General features: G+C 39.5%; 1 protein-coding gene across 1 annotated transcript in view; it reads right to left on the reverse strand.

The window, feature by feature from the left end:
• il1rapl2 (interleukin 1 receptor accessory protein-like 2) overlaps window positions 1–20,449 on the reverse strand; it is a 155,130-nt gene that overhangs the window by 29,401 nt on the left and 105,280 nt on the right. Inside the window, exon 6 of the mRNA XM_028416914.1 lies at window positions 15,746–15,820. Coding sequence (XP_028272715.1) covers window positions 15,746–15,820 — 75 coding nt within the window. The remainder of the gene's footprint in view (window positions 1–15,745; window positions 15,821–20,449) is intronic.

Raw genomic sequence — 20,449 nt, forward strand, 5'->3', positions numbered from 1 at the left:
GACAATAACATCATCTTCACAATACACACATCATACACACTTGAGCAAAAGAGAATGTCTTCTGAAGCTGATACATAGACCATCCATCTCACACACACACACACACACACACACACACACACACACATTCATCATCAGAAATGATACATCTCTGTCCATCTGTTCACTTAAAAGTAGAAACAGAGTAAGGCCTTTCGGTGATTTTGAATGCGGTGTGTGTGTGTGTGTGTGTCTGTGGACCAGGTATTGGGTGTGGGGGTTGTCTTGGTAACAGCTGAGTTTTGGGTCTTGGGCTCTAAGGGAACGCAGCTGCACATGGCAACCCAGATGGTGCTTCATACACGTGCATGCACATGCACACACACACATACACACTGAGGCCAAAATACTGGAATACAGACATGTACCTTCAGACTCTCAGGCCATACACACACACACACACAGAGCCACGTGTCAGTAAGTGGGCAGCTCAGCTGTAACCTGGGAGGCTGTTCATGCTTTCATTTAGTCTATTTACAGACATCCTGTCTCCAACAAACAATTCCTTTTCATATTTACTGAAACTGTGTACTGCTACAGAATTTTTCTTTAATGATTAGTTGCCTATAGTTATTATTGTTTCCATGTTGCACGTCTCTTTACATCCCTTTATCATTCATACCAACGTCTACTGCTATGCTCACTTTATGTTGGTAAATTGTGAATTCACATTAAAGGCAAACAACTGAAAAGTCAAATGCCCTGATCTTTGTTTATTTTTTTCAGAATGAGGAGCTGCTGCAGTTTATTGTAAAATTAGGAATAATCTGCTCTCCATTCAGCCTCCGCTTCCAGTTGTTATGCTAAACTAAGCTAACCTCATCAACTCATGACTGCAGCCCTACAGTTAGAGACTTTTTAATCATCTCTCTGCAAGGAGCCAGGAGCCTGTCTATTGTCTAACAAGCTGAATAATCAACTATTATAACAAAAGACTGGGTATTTGACAAAGCTATATACCTGAGGTATATAACAGGAGATTATAATGGGAGAAATATTTACCTCACCAATATAGCAAGAGATCTGTGCATACCCTGATGAGCCATAACATTACAACCACCGGCTCTGCTCTGACTGCACTGTGCATTCAGGTTTCAGCAGTTAATCTGTCACATTAGACCTCTAGGACCTGCATTCAGTCTCCATGTGTATCAGTAATACTTGGCAGTCCGTGACCCTGTCACTGTTTTTCTGAGTAGATGCTTATTACAGTCATGTAACCGTCACATTTTGGCCCCCTGTCAAAGTCGCTGAAGTTCTCCTGCTCCTAACACACCGACGTTGGGGACAAAATGTTCACCTGCTGCCCAGTATGTCCCGCCCACTGACAGGTGCCATGGTAACAAGGGGGTGCTATTCACTGCACCTGACAAGACTCTCAATGTTAAGCAATGGGAATAACAGAGTTATAAACACTGTTGTTACTAACAGCGTTAGTTTTTTCAGTAATGAGTAATCATACAAATTACTGTTTCCAACGTTACAATAAAAACAATAAATTGCAGCCAAACTGTTCATCACTGATCTCATCCATGCAAGCTGTGTGGGAGCTGCAAAGATTTTTTTTTGATGAGAGGGAGGGCGAAAAAACCTCTATATGACTGGCTAAGGTAGAGGACAATTTCATAATAAACCAATCAGAGGCAGAGTGGGGCGATCAGACACACACATACACAGTCACACACCAACGAAGAAGAAGTTAAGTCCCTTGTTGAGTTAAAAAAAAACAAGAATATATGTGACATGTGCATTATGTCCAAGAATGTGTGTTTCCACGTCGGTTACAAGATATTCAGATCTCATGAAGCACCTCTCATCGTCACAAGCTGCCACAAATTAGACATGGTTGATGGCAGCCAAAACCCAGGCGATAACTCTGCTAACAAAGCAGACGGAGCCGCCACATCCAAGCAGATCAAGCTGGATGTGGGACAGACAGGACAGGACAGGCTGATGGTCAGGTATGTGGTGGAAAACACGCTGCCGTTTTCCTAAGTCCTAAAACATCCATTGTTTTATTGTTCCACCATAATATTTATTTTTTTTTAAATATGAACATTTGCCATAAGAGTAACCCAATACTTTCCCTAATAATTAGTAACTTTTATAGTGTTGTAACTCAGTTACTAATTCAGTTACTTTTTGGAAGAAGTAACTAGTAACTATAAGTAGTTTTTTATTGTAACGTGCCTAACATTGATAATATTACAGCTGATTGGCGTACATTTGTCTTCTTGATGGGGACCCAGGTGGACATGACGTTGTCATTGAGGACTCTTGATGGATAGCCCACACTGTACCTGTGCAGTCCTAAAATAATGTCAAATTCATTGGTACTGGCATGTTTTAAAAGCTTTTAAAAGCTTTAGATTTAGTACAATTTACTACATCCAAATGCATTATTATGTTAGAAGCCACATAAAGGTGGGAACTTTACAGCACTGACCTGATACAACATGGGCTGTGGTTTACCATATAATCACTCTGTGTAATTAACATCATAATGTATCCTCACCAGATTGTATCACAGTGCAGACGCCAGAATCATGTGGCTTTGAATCTGCCAACCGCACATTTTTAGAACCCTCAAACCACAGACAGCCGTACATCAGTAACTCTCTATAGTGTGTCTTTTAACAGCCTGGTTCTGATGGGACTTGAGCCTGTTAATTCCTTTTTACGCACTGAAATATTCATAGACATGGACACACACACACACAGTTTGACTGTCCTGTTTAATATGGCAGCTGTCCAATACCAACACAGTCTGTCTAAATTGTCATTGTGATTTAATATGTGAACTACGTTAAATGGATTAAATTCGAAGAAGAAAATGAATATAAAGCTTCAAAAGTTACTGGAACTGTTTAATAACCTCGCAGTAAATGTTGTTTTTTTTTCCCACTGATATTTACACATTTACAGTGATATGAAATTCTCAGACAGCCGAATATAGTTTCAATATAATTTGATGTTACAATCCTACCAGACAGACTGAATGTTACTTCATAAACATGAGATGGAGAGTCACTCCTGGAAATGCAAAAACCCAATTTCCTGTCTAACAGGAAACGAAGCTGCCACAAAGTTGGAAAAGATTGTCTGAGTAAAGTAAATATTTTCATATCTGATTTTTATCTCTTCATAGTCTTTCGGATTCATACGCACAAACACTCACGCTCTCGCACACTCACAGTCACAGCACCTGAGGTGATTCCCACAGAATTAATAACTCTCCGAGGAAAGTAATAAAGGGAAACCCAAACCTCCGTCTTTGTCCGTGTTTGCCTGTCTTTCTGACAGCTCTAATTAACCAAGTCCTTTATGCATTTCTGCCTGACATTTGATTGGCTGGGGGGTTGGCCTCGTTAAGAACTGTTTTAAATTAACAGATGAAATTAGATAGGAGATTACAGCAGATATGCTTGACAAGGTTAATTAAATGACCAGTCACGAGGGGCGTGTTTTAAATTCCGACATCGCCGACAGATTCAGAGCTGATACAGTCTCTCACGTTTTCCAGGGAGCTCTTTAACATGGCTATTTATACGCATGTTGATTTTAACGTGTTACTGTGATCACTGTAACCATCTGAAGCTATAGCTGAAAGGTCCAACACACAAAAAATCTGCCACTGGGCCTCACTTATTAGGGAAATCTGCTGTATTGTTTTAGCAGTACATTACTTTAAAATGCCTGCTATAATAATTATAATTAAGGAGGTCATTGGTTCTCATTCTGCACAGACAAACAGTGATGTACACAAAAAAATATACTTGTGCTATGAGCCAAATGCACAGACAACATGCTGTGCAGCACCCTAAAATTACAGCAAACCCTGCAAGTTATGGGAGTAATTAATTCCTTCTTTTGTTTGTATTGCTAAGAGGTGGCAAAATAAGCTGTACAAAACAAACAAAGTACTCCTATAGCTTGTTCTGCACAAAGTGATTAACTCTGAGCTACATCAACAAGCTGCCTTGAGCTCTATTTTTTGACTTTTAGCTAATAAATTCATAACAAGCTATTGTTTTAGCTTTGCTGACCGTTACTGTATCAGAGGGTTAATGTCACTGGAAACAGCTAGTAATTGAAACAAAAAAAGGTCAAGTTGCAGAAAGATGCTAAACAGCTGTGTGGATAACTAGCAACAAATCATCCATGAGTTTGACACTGTGAGTGGCCTCATTTGGTGATGAATGGTAATAATACTTATTATTATTATAAGCAGCTGTCATTTACCAATAATTTCAACCAACCTCAACAACAAGACATAATTAAGACGAGTGGAGTAGAGTAAAAAAAGCAACTGAGGATTTCTATCAAGAAGCAGTAGTCATTGTAGTAAAGTAAGAGGGTGCCGATGCAGTCAGGTAGAGTTTGGGCTGCTGGCCTCACTAAAGGCTTTGTAAGCTTGCGGTTCAAACAGTTAATCACAAGAAATAAAGACCAGAAGATGAATAAAAATGATAATAGGAATGTGCAGATGTTTTAGCCCTCTGGGTGGTCGGCTGTGAGCTGAATGAAGAAAGAAAAATCAGGATAAGAATACAGGTGATACAGGAGAGAAAGTCCACATGGGGTTAGGAGTGCTAATAGTTTTGGTCTCAGCGGTAGTACTCTGTGTGTGTTGGGAGGGGTTTCATGACAGAACTGGGTGGCAAGGTGACAGCTGACTGACAGCTGTTACCCAAGGGGTCCAAATCATCCAAGGATGCTCTACTTCTTCGGCTTAATGCCAGTGGTTAACAAAGTCAACTAAAAAAAGGATTGCATGGAGAATGTAATTTGCATCCTAAATTGTTTGAGTCATCTGTGGTTTAAAGAGCTTCAGGCCTTTAAATGACTGGACAGTTTTAATTTTGTATATGCTTTCAGGCTGCTGCTATCATTCTCAGCTAGGCAGGTGCAGATAGACCTTGGTATTTTAGCTTGGTAATAGGCATGGCTCATAGCATTTATCTAAATTCAGTTATAGCCTGCCAGGCTGTATTTATTTAATTCTATTTATACAACATCATTTAGAATCAGAATTGGGAAAAACTTCCAGGAAGTAAGCTGGAGCAGGATCAGGTTTATATGTGGTAGGAAAAAGGGAGGTAGACAGGTCAGAGGGGAGTGAAGGGTTACATAATGCAGGCATATAAATACATGCACACACATACATTAAGACATTTAAAATATGAAAAGAATTTCATAACAATCATCAAGTTTTTAGAGAGTCCACATTGAACAGGACATCTGTACTAAAAACAGACAGAAATGCCACCAGCCATGGCTGTCACCAGTGTGAAACAACAACAACAACAACAACAACAACATTCTGCACAAACACTGTACATACAAAAATAACAAGCACATAAATGTCACTGACCAACATTGTGGGGAGTGTGTTCACCAAGGCACTGCCTGGAGAAACATGATTCAGCTTTAAGAAGTCAGCAGTCATGATGGAAATAATTGTTTCCTGGTTGAAGTGAGAATGTTTGGTAATGCAAGAGAAACAATGTTTTTCCTTATAAATTGTGTTGAGTGTTTTGTGTGATGATCTTTACATAACCCCGAACCTTAACCAGTTATTTTTTTATGCCAAATCCAGCCAGGATTATAACCGTTACTATGACGATAAAGTTTTGATTATAGAAGTAAAAGTTACTGCATTATTGCCCTTTAAAGTTGTGCAAAAAGTTGTTGCCTATCACTACCCTGAGGTCATCAAACCCTTTTAAAGCCAGATGAACAGTGTTGGCTATTTTAGCAGGAGAGTGAGTGTAAGAGACCTCTTAACCTCTATTACACATCTAAAAGTGACAGAAACAAAGTATTCCACTTAAGATGCCTTTACTTCATTCCTCCTGCTGCTGCTCCCACAACTGTTAAAGGTGTGAAAATGTTGAGAGTGATGAGAAAACGCTGCTGCCCTTTGAGAACAAGAGCGCACACACACACACAAACTGAGTGCAGCCATAGACTCATGTACGCTGGAAGGAGTCAGACATAAGGACAGAAGACATTTAAATCTGAGTGCTTTTCCTATATGTATAAATAAATAATCTGAGTTTGTGCTCCTTCATGATCCTTATAGCTGGAGGACTGTAGCCACAACAAGACAAGTCTGAAACTCTGTGGATATAAAGGATTATCAGAGGATTATATGAATAAATAACTACTATAATATGTTTTATTGCTTTGTTTTTCCTGCGTTGGCTGCAGGGCAGGTAAAACGCTTCAGTTCAGGGCTAGATGTTCATTTTTTAACTGTCTGTAGAGCCAACACATTAGGGAGGAAGGGAGTACTGTGTAAGCTGCTAAAGCAAAACCTACATAATGTAGCCCTAGTTAAAACTGTAACAGCCGATCAGTGGACAGCACAACAGTAAGTTTAGAGAGAGACATTCATGTCTAATTCTACAGACTTAGAAGTGGATGACGGTTGCCTCACTAATAAAGTGAGGATTTTCTGTGACTTTGGGGGCTGCAGGTGTGGTCTCTGTAGGCTGCAAAGGTCAAAAGAAGCTTCCTCTGCCAGCTGTTACTAAGCGCTGCTGCTATAATTAAAAGTGTGTCTGTCTAACAGATCGACTTCGCCATCACATTTCTGAAAGATGTTTTTTTGTCACCCTACATCCACTGTGGTTTCATCGTTGTAATTTAATTACTGTAAATATAGGACCCAAGTTAAAGGAGAGAAAATGTTGATGATCACATACCATATGGAATTCGAGTAAGCCTACTGTACACACTGCATGGTGGAAGTCCTGCCGCACTCACTCTGAAGTCCTTAATCCTTTCAGCTTCAATCACACATTTAGTGGTCTAGTTAGGTAGATTTTCAAAGGGGATTTCTACCTAATAAAAATCCATTTCTGGCTCCACAGGATCCTCATCCCACAGAGAGAGTGAGAGTTTGAACAGGACAGAGAGGGAAATACAGCCGGAGAAATAACTAGACAGTGATGGAAACTCAGGCAGGAAGAAGCTTCTGATCTGCTTCCACGGGTAAAGTAATGTTTGTGTCTCCTGACATTGGAGTAAAGGACTCAACAGCAAAAACTACAAAACTAAGCAACTTTCAGGTTCATGACACACACACACACATATCATCACGTCATGTTGTTTTGAGATCATTTGCAGCCTACGGGCTTTAAATGATAGTCATGTAACTCAATAAACTGACTTGAAAGAGACAACTTGAAAGTATCCCCTCATGGTTTGATACAAATGAATGTTGTTGTGATGAATGTTTACAGCCTCCAGGCAGGATATTATACAATAATTAACTGCAGTTAATGACACACCTCTGCCTCTTTGTGTAACGGTGGGAATAACCACTACACTTGTTTTTCAATCAATCAGTGTGTCAGAAAGTGTCTCCTGTCTCAGGTCAGCCTTGAATCCTGTGAAACAACATCAGGTGGCTGCTTTCAAACATAATCTCTGGCTGACTCCACATGTCAACACAAACTAAGATAGACAACTCAACTAAAAATCTGCACATCTCTTGAATATCAAATACCTTACAGTTCACAAGTATAGCACACACAAGTCCACAGCCACATGGAGGTTTTTAACACAGAACCTTTCTGCTGAGGCTGACAACATAAGAAGGGCAGACTTCCTCATTGTTTCTCCAGTCTCACACACATATTTCATCTACATGTTTTTAGCATCTTACTGGTGCCTCAATAAAATTGTCAAAATGTTGCCAACTGAAGTGAATCAAATCACCAGAGTCCTCCATATTAAAATGTCCAGACTAATTTGAATCATATTAAATTCAATTAAGGGTGTGACAGCTTTCAGCGACAGGTGGATGACCATTCTAACTGTAAACCTCCTGCTTTCATGACCACCTGCCCCCCTCTTTGCCTGTTTTGGATTAACCAGAAGTTAGGTGGTGAAAGCCTCAAAATCCCAGTTGTATTTAGACTGCCCCTTGTGGTGAATAAATTAAAGGTTTGCTGGTTTAATAATTATACATTAGTTTATATTACATTAATAATTACATTTTATGCATTGGCTTATTCTTATTTTTATTAAAAATAAAATAAGTATTTTTAATAAAAATATTCTTATTTTTATTAAAAATAAAATAAGAATAAGCAAATGGCTGATTTCAGTGGTGAACAGTAGAAAATGTCAAATTTAGCAATTTTTTTTCAAAAAATGAAACCCTTACATCAAGAAATGCATGTTTATATATTTTGTTATAGCTATGATATTAAATTATAATTGGAGTTAAAGGGACCTAAGTGGAAAATACCATTTAAAACTGCTGCTACAGAAAAACTAATAATGCATCAAAATATTTTGACTAATCTTTGACATATCCATGACACATTTAAAAATAATGCCTCAGCCACCCAACATTTGTTTTATGGAAAATAACAAATTTTTGGCGTTTTCTTTATAAAAAATTACTGCGACATCAAGTAATCTAACTGCATTTAAAGAGTTAAATTCCTCACAATGATTTAATGTTTGGTAGTTTTGAGCAGGGCTGTAGGTGTTTGACATATTTATGCAGAAAAAATATGAATCCGTTAAGTTTTTATAGCAGTTTTTTGGACATTTTTGTCCCTAATGACACAAAACGGAAATAATTTAAAGTGACGTCTGAGGGGTCACATTTACTTATAACTGTCATAAATGTGTGTGTGTATATGAATGTGTATATTTATTGTTTTTAATAAGCGACTTCATGTACTACATGCCTAAAAAATAAAGTAATTCTATTCATAGTATATGCTAGTACAGACCTTTTTGCATGTTTGTCCCAAAGAAGAAAAAAAAATAGGTAACACTGAAAGCTTTTCACACACACACACATACACACAGGCTTTAGCCAGTACTTGACTTAGGGCACCAGGACGAATGGTTCAATTTCCCTGCTAATATCTTCCTGACCTCCTTGCAGACGCTTTAACCCTTGCAGCTCACAACTCCAAACACCCACTTTTTCAAGCAGGTGCTATTTTTGCCTGCGAGAATGTAGCGGAACAGGTGTTTAGGCGACCGCCTGACCTCCATCACACACACACACACACAGTCTTTTTTCTCCAGCAGTCCTCCTCCTTCTCTATCAAGGTTGCCAACAAAGTCTGATTACCATATTCATGAGCCTCCCCCCATTTGATGAATGAAAACAGGAGCAAAAGAAGGAACAAAACCCATTCTTTATCATGCTTTCATCACATGTTGACGATCCTTTCACCTGCAATTATTTTCTCAATCCCTTTGATGGTCCTGTTCCTTCCTCACAACTTTTATTTTCCCTCAATTTCCTGTCTTGTCTGTCAGCAGCCTGTTGTGTGTTTCTCTGTGTGTACGTGTGTGTTTGCACATTATGACACTGATGGAAAGGCTAAACACCTTGTACTATGTTGTGTAATCTGATATTCTGTGCCTCGTGTGTGTGTGTGTGTGTGTTGGAAATGAATGAAGAGATTGATGAAGACGGGAAGGACGTGTATGTGCGCTGACAATGATGAAGCGGCTACTGAGGTACTGCTAGATATAATACTCTTATTGGCAGATGTGTGTGTGTGTGTGTGGTTTGTGTCCCTAAGTCCTTGAGTGTCCTTCCTTCCTCACAACTCATTTTCCTAAATCAGTCCTTCTCTGTTTGGTCTTTCCTTCTCCCCATCAACCCCTCGCTGTCCTCACCGTTTCTTCTCTTCTTTTTTAATGCTGCCTTACTGTTTTCTCCTCTCTCTGCAGCAATCATACTTTTGTATCAGCTTTCTGCACCACAGGCTTTGTGTTCCATGAACAGAACACAACATGCATTCAAGGCTGTGTGAAGCATTTCATGGGCTAATTAGGCTAAACACATCTGCATTGCTGACAACATGTAAAGTGAGAGGGTTCGTTTTTGGCTTGTGATGTAAGACTGTGCTCACTTATGTCATTTGTTCACATTTTGCCAGATGAGGTGCCAAAATAGCCCTGGTACTAACCTAGCTAACAGGAACTTTCACATATTAGCAGATAAATGTCTTGTTATTTTCCCACTATGCTGAGGAGCAGGGGCCTCATGTGAACGTTAATACAACACGCTCATGACAAACCCACAGAACTGGTCAGGAACAGCTATAGTTAATGCTTACCAGCTATATTTGGGGGCTGCTTTTTGTTTGCAGTTTGTCTGAAATGACAACAATTATCTAGTTAGTTACCAGATGTGGCCCATAGGGCCTTTATTAGAAAAGTTAATGCTTTTTCTGCAGTTATTTGGCATTTGATTATTTTTTACACACATTTTATTTAGACATTTTTTGACATGCCAATGGCTTTAAATCAGCTTATTATTATGGAGGTAACAAAATAAGACAGTGGTTTGTCTCTTGCAGGTATGTGTTACTATGAAACAATCTTTTATTTTTAAGTGCTTACTCTTGGTCCACTGCCCTCCATCTGGATTCATTTTGGAGCCTGAAAGTATTTGGGCGACCCTGTCCCAGAGTTTCTGTCGTCCACCTTTTTGGCTTGTCTGTTTCTTTCTTCCAGTTTCTATCTGTCTTCCAGTTTCTTATCCGTCCACCAATTTCTCATCTTATTTCCTCTATTGCCTCTTCCTCTTTCTTTGATCTTTGATTTCCTCCTTCCACCATCCTGCCCTTCCTTTGTCTTGCTCTGTTTATCTTTTCCTACTGTCCTTCTTTTTGCTATTCTTAATATTTTTCTTTTTTTTACTTTCTGCTATTTCCTTTTTCCCCTTAATCCATCTTTAATTCCATTTCTTTCTAAGCACCGGGTCTCAGGTTTTATTACAGAGATAAGGCTTGCATCACCCTTAACTGGCCAACAAAAATAAATGAATAAATCACTGTTTGTTGCAGATAATTTGACACTTTGGAGCTATTGTGCTGTGTTATTCTGCTTTGAATTACATGGTTGAGGATGACTAACAACTGCAAGCACAACCGGACTCTTTTTTTTAATTTAAGGATGACAATCTGAAATATAAAGACCTTTCTTGCATTCATTTTATCCTCCTCCCACCGCACGTTATCTCTCTGTGACAGTTTGAAAGGGAATAATGACATGACGCATCACCATTTTAAAGCCTGTGAATGGAAAGACTGAATGAGCTGAAAGAGAAAGACAAAAGGGACAGTTAGAGATAGAGGGAGCAGTGGAGGGAAGACAGACAAGTGAGATAGAGGCAGACACCTCGCGGGGACAGAGGGAGACAGACGTAGAGAGATAAATACGATGGGGGAAGAAAAAGACGGAGACAGACGGAGAAGGAGAGACAAGGGTGGAGAGAGAAGAAAAAGACAGAAAGCTTGCATCCTTATCTCACCCTGCCGTTCACCAGACAACCTCACGCTGGCACCTACAAAGTATCAGTGAACATGGCTTGTTTGGATGTAGTCAAAACTCAGACTGCAAATTATTAGTATTTTTTTACTTTACTGGCTTGAAATATACATCAAGCATCATGGATACATTGTCCAAGTTTGTAAGTGACCTAACCCTACAGTCCATAAATGAGTGTTCTGGTCTAATCACTATTTCTGTTTATAGCTCCCTGTAAAGGAATTTAATATGATTAACACTTTGTATTGTGTTGTTGAAATGGGACAAAGAAGATTCAACTACAACACAATTAAATAACACGTCCCCACAAAAACTCCATATTTGGTGGATAAAACACCTACGACCCAGGGTTATGTTTATGCTAGCAGAACATATAGACATATTTCCCAGAGTTGACTGGTTAAGGTTAGACATCAAAACCCAGGTAAGAGGTTAGGTGAAGATCCTTCATAACATTAACATCTTACAAGGAAAGGCATTCCTGTCATGCTGTGGCTATATTTGGCTACCATCAGGATGAGTCCCCCTATGATCATATAGAAATGCAGCCAGAGAAACACACGTTCTATTTCCAGGGACTGTAATATTCACCTCATGTCACCCTTTCACCCAACAATCCTTGTCCAGTTGCCTCGATTTAAACTCTTGGAAATACTGTACTGCCCCCCCCCCCCCAACTACTTCACCAATACAATTTAAACTTCAGGATGAATTAAATTGGACACCAGATTTGATTGATTTTTGAGTTAGACTGCTGAAGCTGCTGGCAGTAAAGTACTATTAATATACAACAAAATCACCTCTGCAGAGCATAGTGGAGGCTAAAGAGATCTTTGTATGCACCAACTTTCACAGGAATTTCACCATCTTCAACATGATATCGTGGTTGCCAAGCAACCAGCTGACAATCTGCTCATATTGTAGACAAATTTACTTTGTAGTGTTTCTACTGAAAAGACAGAGAAACCAGCTTCCCTGGGATTAGAATGATTTGGACATAGTACTATAAACTATGGAGGTACTGGAACTTTTTTCCACATATTGGATTCAGACCATCCTAGCCAATAGTTGTTACTCTTACATAGTGTACTATCACCACATTTGCCCATAAATAACAGAAGGGGGCAGAAAAATGTACAGAGGACAGGAACATTCACCAGTCAAACTATCAGCCGAGCTTCACTGACTGACATTTAGGTGTGGTAGCACAAATTACTGAAGGTAAGGGATGACCCTTAATAACGTGATGAATGAAGGAACACTTTACGTTACCAGTAATTACAATGAAGTAAATGAAACCGTGTTGAATTTATTAAGTCACATCACAATATTTCACGTGTTAGTTCATGCACACACTGCTCGTTTTTACATTCATCAGCTCCATTCTTCTGACTCGCACTAAGAAAAATAACAGATTCATTGTTAACTCATTACTCTACTAAATTGACTGTTTTCATGTATTTCTAACTGATAACAAAGGATGAACACTCAACATTAACCGCATGTGCATAACACACTGACTTTCAAACAGTGAATTTACCAAGGAGCTCATCAAGCAGCATTAGCTGGTTTCACTTTTTCAATTTTCTTAATACTAATATCATGAATCAATCTTTAATTATGAGCTCTTTTTGTCTGCTTATTGCCTGTAGACCACATCAGTATAATAACAGAGAGCATAATGAATTGTGTTTATTACCCACAGCCTTATGGAATAATGAGAAAAGTGGAGGAGAGCGAGGGGGAATGTGGTCTGGAAGGGAGGGGGGAAAAAATCTCAACAAAACAAAAAAAAAAAAAAAAGGAAAAGTGAAGCTACTGACAGTGAAACAAAGAATAAAGGGATGAGAAAAGAAAAAAAGTGGAAGAGAAGATGAAGAGTGGAGGAAGAAAAAAAAATGTGATGTAAATCTCCCCCCAGGTTAAAACAAGACGATAATTAAAAATGTACTGCAGGGTCACAGTGTGTGTGTGTGTGTGTGTACAGTGTGTGGCCCTTTGTTGCTGTGTGTGAGTGGTGGGAGAGAGATTGCGATGCCCATTAAAAGGTGTCCCTGCTGCAATCAGTGTACTGAGGCCTTAGGGCTTATTTGTTACTGCATCAATCTGGAGTTAATGGAAGCACACAAACTCAAACACACATCCAAACACATTTCTGCCTACAGTGCTAACATTGTCAGGGAGACCGCTGAACAGCAGGACACACACACACATGCATGCATGCTTGAACGTGTACACACACACAGCTGGTAAGGAAGGCAGCCAATTGGGCTACCATAAGAACACAACACACACTGTTTACTACACAAGCAGTTCCTAATGACGCCCTTTCAGTGTTAAAATCTTCACACAGTATTTCCTGTCATCTTCATGTTGTATGGCTTGTGGTCACCTTGTTTCCTCTTGCCTTCATAATAGCGCTAAAATGACATTTTTTGAGATTGATACAAGTTGCAAATCCAAACAACCTTTCTTCTCAATCTGAAAACCATCCAGTGAAGATGAGTCAGACTGAAAAGATTTCAAAATGTCATGGTTTTCACTGTCTGCCAGGTCTCATCAGTGATAAGGCAGTGCTGCTGCAGGTCCTGTGTATAAGGGCTCTGCAAATGTTTTAGCACAGAATGAATTGGACTGAGAATGTAGGTGCTCATAACTTACTGTTAATTACTGACTGGAGGAAACTAAAGAAGCTCAGGAGTGTCTCGCTCTCAGAGAGCAGGAGGTCACCAGAGTGCTTAGATACTCCAGTTCTCAAGGGTCTGACCCACAACGCTGAGTCCTTGTATACAAAACTGGTGTCTGACTTTCTTACACAAAACTTAAATGGTCCTTGAATACACCATGTGTCACCAAACTCAAATTTAGTAGATCATTTAAAAGCAGCAACAAGACAGACATGTTTGAGCCTTCTGTATCTAGCAAGGATTATGCTGTTTCTATAGAGAGGGTTAGGATGCCATGCTGGAGTGAGGGATGGACAGATAACCTGTGAACATAAAGTAATTCCACAGCGACTGCCAGCACACACACAAAAAAAGAAAAATAATGAAGTTAGTCAACTCAGCAGTTGGCGTGCATCACAAGGAGTTAAGTTGATGTTTGACAATTCAGTACCTCATGATTTATGGACAAATTTCAGCACCAACGCAGGAAGTACGTCGCCCTTTATGCAGTGAGGCAGAAAGTAAGTCAAGGTGATGGATCGGGCTGTTGGGCAGCTGAGGATTATATGGAAGACTGAGTTTGCATCTCATCACAGAGATGCAATTAGTGCTCACCTACTTATTAACTTTAAATGTGATCTTTGCCTAAGTCTAATGATCGTTTTCCATTTTATTTGCACAGGTTTAAAAACACTGGCATTGAATGCAATCTGTAGTTCTGTAGAATCTTCTGTTTTCAGCAAGGTCAAGTGTTTGAACTTCCTGGCCTCCACGGTTCAAGGACCCTGACAATACGTATGCATTATGCACACTATGTAAAGCAAAGGTCAGGCGTGTTGGGAACACTGCAAATATAAAGACTGTCACATTATCATCCAGAGATAAATGAAAGGAAGGCTGTCAGCTGTTTATTACAGAACAATGACAGCAGCATGGTTTGGAAACCAGACTGTGATTCAAAATGAAGCATCTTTTCAGGATTGACCTCACCATACCTAAAGCTAAGGACACACCACAAGATTTTTTTGCCAGATTATACACCAGTCTGCACTAGTTGGAGACAGTCGGTGTGGGTATTCGGTACAAAAATCTGTTAGTGGGCGAGGAGGTGAAGATGTGAAACTGCAAGTGTGTGAGGGGAACAGACCTGACCTGAGCTCAGTCACACATAAGCAAACGTTTCAATTTTCTGAGTCTAATCTGGACTGATTACTGACCCAACTGCAAACATGTGTTCCCAACAGCCACTGAAAAAGAGAGGGTGGGACACAGGAGATAGCATCAGAAAATCAGATGGGATTACCAAAACAATATTGGCGAACACAGAGTGAAAGAGTGGCGACAAATTAAACCGAAGTCCATGTTTGTTGACCTCTTCTTCTTCTTTCTTTTTACATTTTAATGGTTGTTAATGGTTGGCAAATAAGAAATTGATGCAAAGTGTCACTCATGAGAGTTTGAGTGAGAGTTTGGTGCATTCATTTGGTTTCACAAATCACTCCCTCATCAGGAGCAGTTGTTAGGTGTGTGTAGTGTGTGAAGGTCACGCTAAACACATATAGTGAAAAACCATTGTTCCAAAGATCAGTGATGAGTCCATAATGGTGGTCAGCTCTGCATACAAATGGTATGTTCCTCACAAATAAACACCACAACAAAGAAGGCACAGTTCTTAAAACCAAGAATAAAGCGACAGAATGTATGCTGTTCCTTACCAGGTGTGATTTCTATCACTGTGTCTTGTCTCTCTGGGGGATAAAGGACCTTGGGAGGCTGAGTGGTCTGCAGAGCTGAAAGAAGAAGAGACAAAAGTTGATTACTGAATGTGTGGACATTCATCATACACAATAAGAACAATGGGAAGATGGAAAAGTGTCCATAGATAGCTAAAAACACAGCCACACCTCAGGAAGAGCCCCGTCTCTCTCTCTTACTGACTGATCAAGGCCTGAATGACTGCACCTCACTCACCATCACACCTTCCTGCTGCTGCCTTTTTGTGGGACCAGTCTCAAATGCTTGGTCAATCAGAGTTAACATCCTAGTTCCCTTAAAATGTATTATATCATGTCATCTAAGTAGACACTTTAGTGACAACACAAAGGGCCAATAAGCGGCAAAATGTGGGAAAAAGAATCCAAAAGTCTACACAGAAGAGGTCAAGAGGTGAAGCAGCATCATGGCTGCTCTGCTCTAAGCCAGCACACCCCTCCTTCAACTTTTTGTGTAGCTTGGCTGCACCACTGGTGTCTGTCCCATCCACTGTCCAATACTGCACACAGCCACTGGGGGGAACTGAGGTGTTTTAGGGTCACTTTTGGTAAACTGTCATGTCATCCATCTTTATATACAGTCTAAAGGAGACATGCTCGAGCAGCAAGATCAAAGTTTCAGCCATTAAATGTGAAAAAGTATTGTTACGTGGAAGGAAAGTGCAGCAATCTATGTTCAGACAAAGATGAGTCAGTATTCTTCAAAGTTCAGTATTATTACTAATAATGGTTGTCTGTGTTTTATATGTCTATCAAACACTGACAGAATACACTGACAAATAAATAGCACCAACAAAGCTGAACAAGAGGTGAGGAGGTGTTTCTGCCTCTGAAGCTCTTTAATTACTCTGACTTTTACTGAAAGTACATCTTTACTTTGGACTTTTTCAAAGTGACGGGAACATTTTGTCTGGTTTTTTTCTTTTCTTTTCTTTTCTTTTCTTTTCTTTTCTTTTCTTTTCTTTTCTTTTCTTTTCTTTTCTTTTCTTTTCTTTTCTTTTCTTTTCTTTTCCCTGTATGTTTTACCTTTTGTCACTTTTCCCAATAACCCTGCCAATCTCTCTATCATTCTACCTCTTTATCTGTTTCTCTGACAAGACTGATAGTTTCATTTGCATTCTGAAGGTTCGGCTGCGCCCTTTTAAGATTAATGAGACAACCCTTCACCTAGACCTACTCCTCTCCTCTTCTGTCCTCCGTCCTCACCTCTTACCTCCTCCCTTTCTTTCCTTTCTGCATTGTCACTCTTTCCTCATAGTAAAAAAACTCCCAGTAAGCATTACTTTGTTCTTCATTGTCTTAAAAATCTTTAAATGTCATGACGGAGCTAACATACTGTGGGACACGTGTGAGTGCTGTTGTGTGTACACAGGTATATTTACCTTCACCTGACTCATTGTGAACTTGACTGTGCCAAAGTGAGAAGGAGGCACAGTAGGAGTTGTGTCACAGTGATTAAGTAGTGTCTCTCCTACATATATCTATGTATTTATCAAGTGACACATTAGCCTGCTGTACTTGTTGTAAGGTATAAATTGTGCCCAGCGACCTTCCAGTACCTACTTTGGATGCCTGAGTGCCGGACTGTCAGTAGAGTCCTTATCTACCTGAATACCTACCTAGCTATCATCTCAGTTCCGGTCTGTCACCGCCCAGTTGTTGTTCTCCTATTCATAGCCATTAGCACATGTTATCAGTCAATGGCTATTATCAGTTGTGTTTTCATCCCGCTTAGTGGCTGTTAGCAGGCTGGTCATCCCACAATCCTTGGAGCGCTTTATCCAAATAAACCAACAATTTGTGTTGATTTAAAATTGATTTTAATTGACTTATTTTACAGGGTTGAATGGGATCATTCCAATGATCAGAGCACAGTCCATAATGATGGTCAGCTCTACATACCACTGGTTTGTTCTTCAGAAACAACTGTGACTTCTGTGACTGACCAATCAGAAGCGGACATTAATATTATGTGGTATCATTCTCTTCAATGACCATTATCAGTGCATTACCATCCCAGGAAGGACACACAAGATCATCGGTGCCCTTCTGCTCTCCATCACATTTTCCACACCCGCCTCACTCAATGAGCCATCAGCATTGTTGAGGATAACTCTCAGCCCTCACACCTGCTGCCTCCTGCCTTCATGGAAAACTTTCGGGCACACTGCCCCCTGTCCCCAGACCCTAACTCTGCTGAACTCTGCTGATAGGGTTGCTGTTTACTATTAGCTCTAAGCTTTATTGAACACAGGAGAAAATTACAAGGCACTGCTGATGTAGAAAGTGTCTCTGGGTATGAGTGTGCACAGAAACTGCTGATAGGTTAGACGCTGATTTGAACCACACAGTGCCAAGAAGAAGTGATTCAGAGAGACTGATTTCAGGAACTAAAAGTCTCTTTAGTGTCTGAGGCTTTGTGTTTCAGGGGCTTTGAATATTATGTAAAGCCGTGGCTTGGCAGAGACAAAAGTTATTCAAGCAGCAGCGCAGCAACATGGAGATTTTGTAGTTCATTGTCATGTTTTATGACTGTGTCAACACTGAAATGGAGATGTGCAAAGAGAAAAAATTGAAGCAGTGAGTGCAGAATAAACTAATAAAATGGAATTTAATTCTACATGTGCTGCTTGAGGTTACTATCTTTTCAGCCAATGTTGTTATACATAGAAAGGCTCTGGATGTTAGCAGAATGACTTTATTTAAATGTAAACAATGCTGCAACTAATAAGTATGTAAAAATATGTTTTGTTGTTTTTTTAACATTCATTTAATATTAATATGTCTGTATGTCAATCCCTGACATGCAGTGTTCATACATTCATACATATTCATGTCTGAAACGGTCCAAAAACAACATAGAAAATGACTCACTTACTGATGACTCATTTCTGACTAATTGATTACTGCTAATAATTTAATCATTAAATGTCAACATAATTAATGTCCCAGTAAACTGTAATATACCAAACTCGCTGCTTCTTGAGCCATTAGAAAGTTGCACTGCACACACATGTAACACACAAAGAGCCGTTCTCCTTTCGGCTGTTTGTTGCATGGGTCCAGCCAGTCTCAGCCATGCAGCCATTACTTAAATCATGCATAAATAAAAACTGAATGCAATTTAAGAGACTTTAGCAACATTTAGTAAAGCCACTGTTGAAACACTTCTACTTGAGAAACAAGTAAATCACAGTTTAATCACAACTAGGAGATTAATTTTTGTGTTACGTCATCTTTGTATTGTATTGGTTACATATATACACATTCATTGCCACTGACCACACCACTTAATCGGTGTAAACAGTATGTTACTGGCGACAAACTGGAAACTGTCTAATTGTGGACACTGAGCAAAAAAAAGAAAAAGAATTACCAAGCCAGCATTATAAAGACTCAGATTGCAGCAGTGCAGCTTCATCTGCACTTTAGGTTTCAAATAAAGTTTGACCTTTTCCAGATATGCACTTCATTGCAGTCCAGTACATTGGGTCAGGCCAAGAAATAATCACGAGTCAGACCTTAGATGGAGTAGTCAAAGTTTGTTTTAGAGCTCATCTTCTTCTGCAATCAGTACAGGAGATGTAAATCTGACATTTTCATGAGAATCAAGGTAGCTCTCTCTGTGTGTGTGTGTGTGTGTGTGTGTGTGTGCATGCATGTTATCAGTTATGAATGTATGTGAGCAGCAGAACGTTTGAAAGTCATTTGAGTAAGTTGTGTGCAGTTTAAGGAGACTTTGACGCTATCTGACTCGTTCTGATCTGATAATTCCAGCTCCCCATGTGCTCTAAGTAGATTAAAACAAACAGTTTCCTTGCAGTCTTTATCTCCATAGACAGACTGAATACAGTTTTGTGTGTCAAACCAAATGTGACCTTTTATTCTATTTTGAAATCTCTAGACAGCAAGATTCAAACCAGGGGAAACTTACACAAGAAGACGTTTGTTAACATTTAAAACAATATTCTCATTTATATGGCCCTGTTAGTTATTCCCACTGTCCGGCCTGTTGTGTTTTCTACTACAAATGGGCTGACCTCAGCATTTCAAACATCACTTTATTTTTGACCTTTTGCGGCTTGCTGTGCAGAGAAATGTTCTCTGCTTCATCTGACCATGGGGAGAGTTTGCAAATCTCACATGAGAGTCATTTTTTTAATAATTATTGTCAATGTTGATCAGTATGCTTTGAATGAAAGGAGGTTAAACCTGGGTGAGCTTAATGTTGCATGTCATACTCAGCAACCAGGCACAGGATTGTGTTTATAACTGATTAGATTTACAAATTGCTCGTCTTATTCACAAAAAATGCCTCTACAGCTGTCAATGACTGTGATGGTGTATTAAAGTATTTACTATTTTTGAAGTTGTTGGAAGAAAAATGTAAAGAAGCATCAAACAGTCTCGACCTCACAACTGCACTTATATAAGCAGACAGTCGGTCGTCCTGTTCACTAAAGACTGCAGTGGTAAATTTGTACATTTGCTGCTGCTCAGTGTGCATGATCAGATACTGTATTCTGTATATCAAATTGAATTGACCTTTCGTGGAATTACAAAATGTCTGAGTAGAGAAGTGGAAGACATTTATGTTTAGTGCTGATACATTCAGACTTGCCCTATTCACACTGAGACGGGTTTTAT

This window comes from Parambassis ranga, chromosome 10 (genome assembly GCF_900634625.1).
Source record: "Parambassis ranga chromosome 10, fParRan2.1, whole genome shotgun sequence".
Lineage (NCBI taxonomy): Eukaryota > Metazoa > Chordata > Actinopteri > Ambassidae > Parambassis > Parambassis ranga.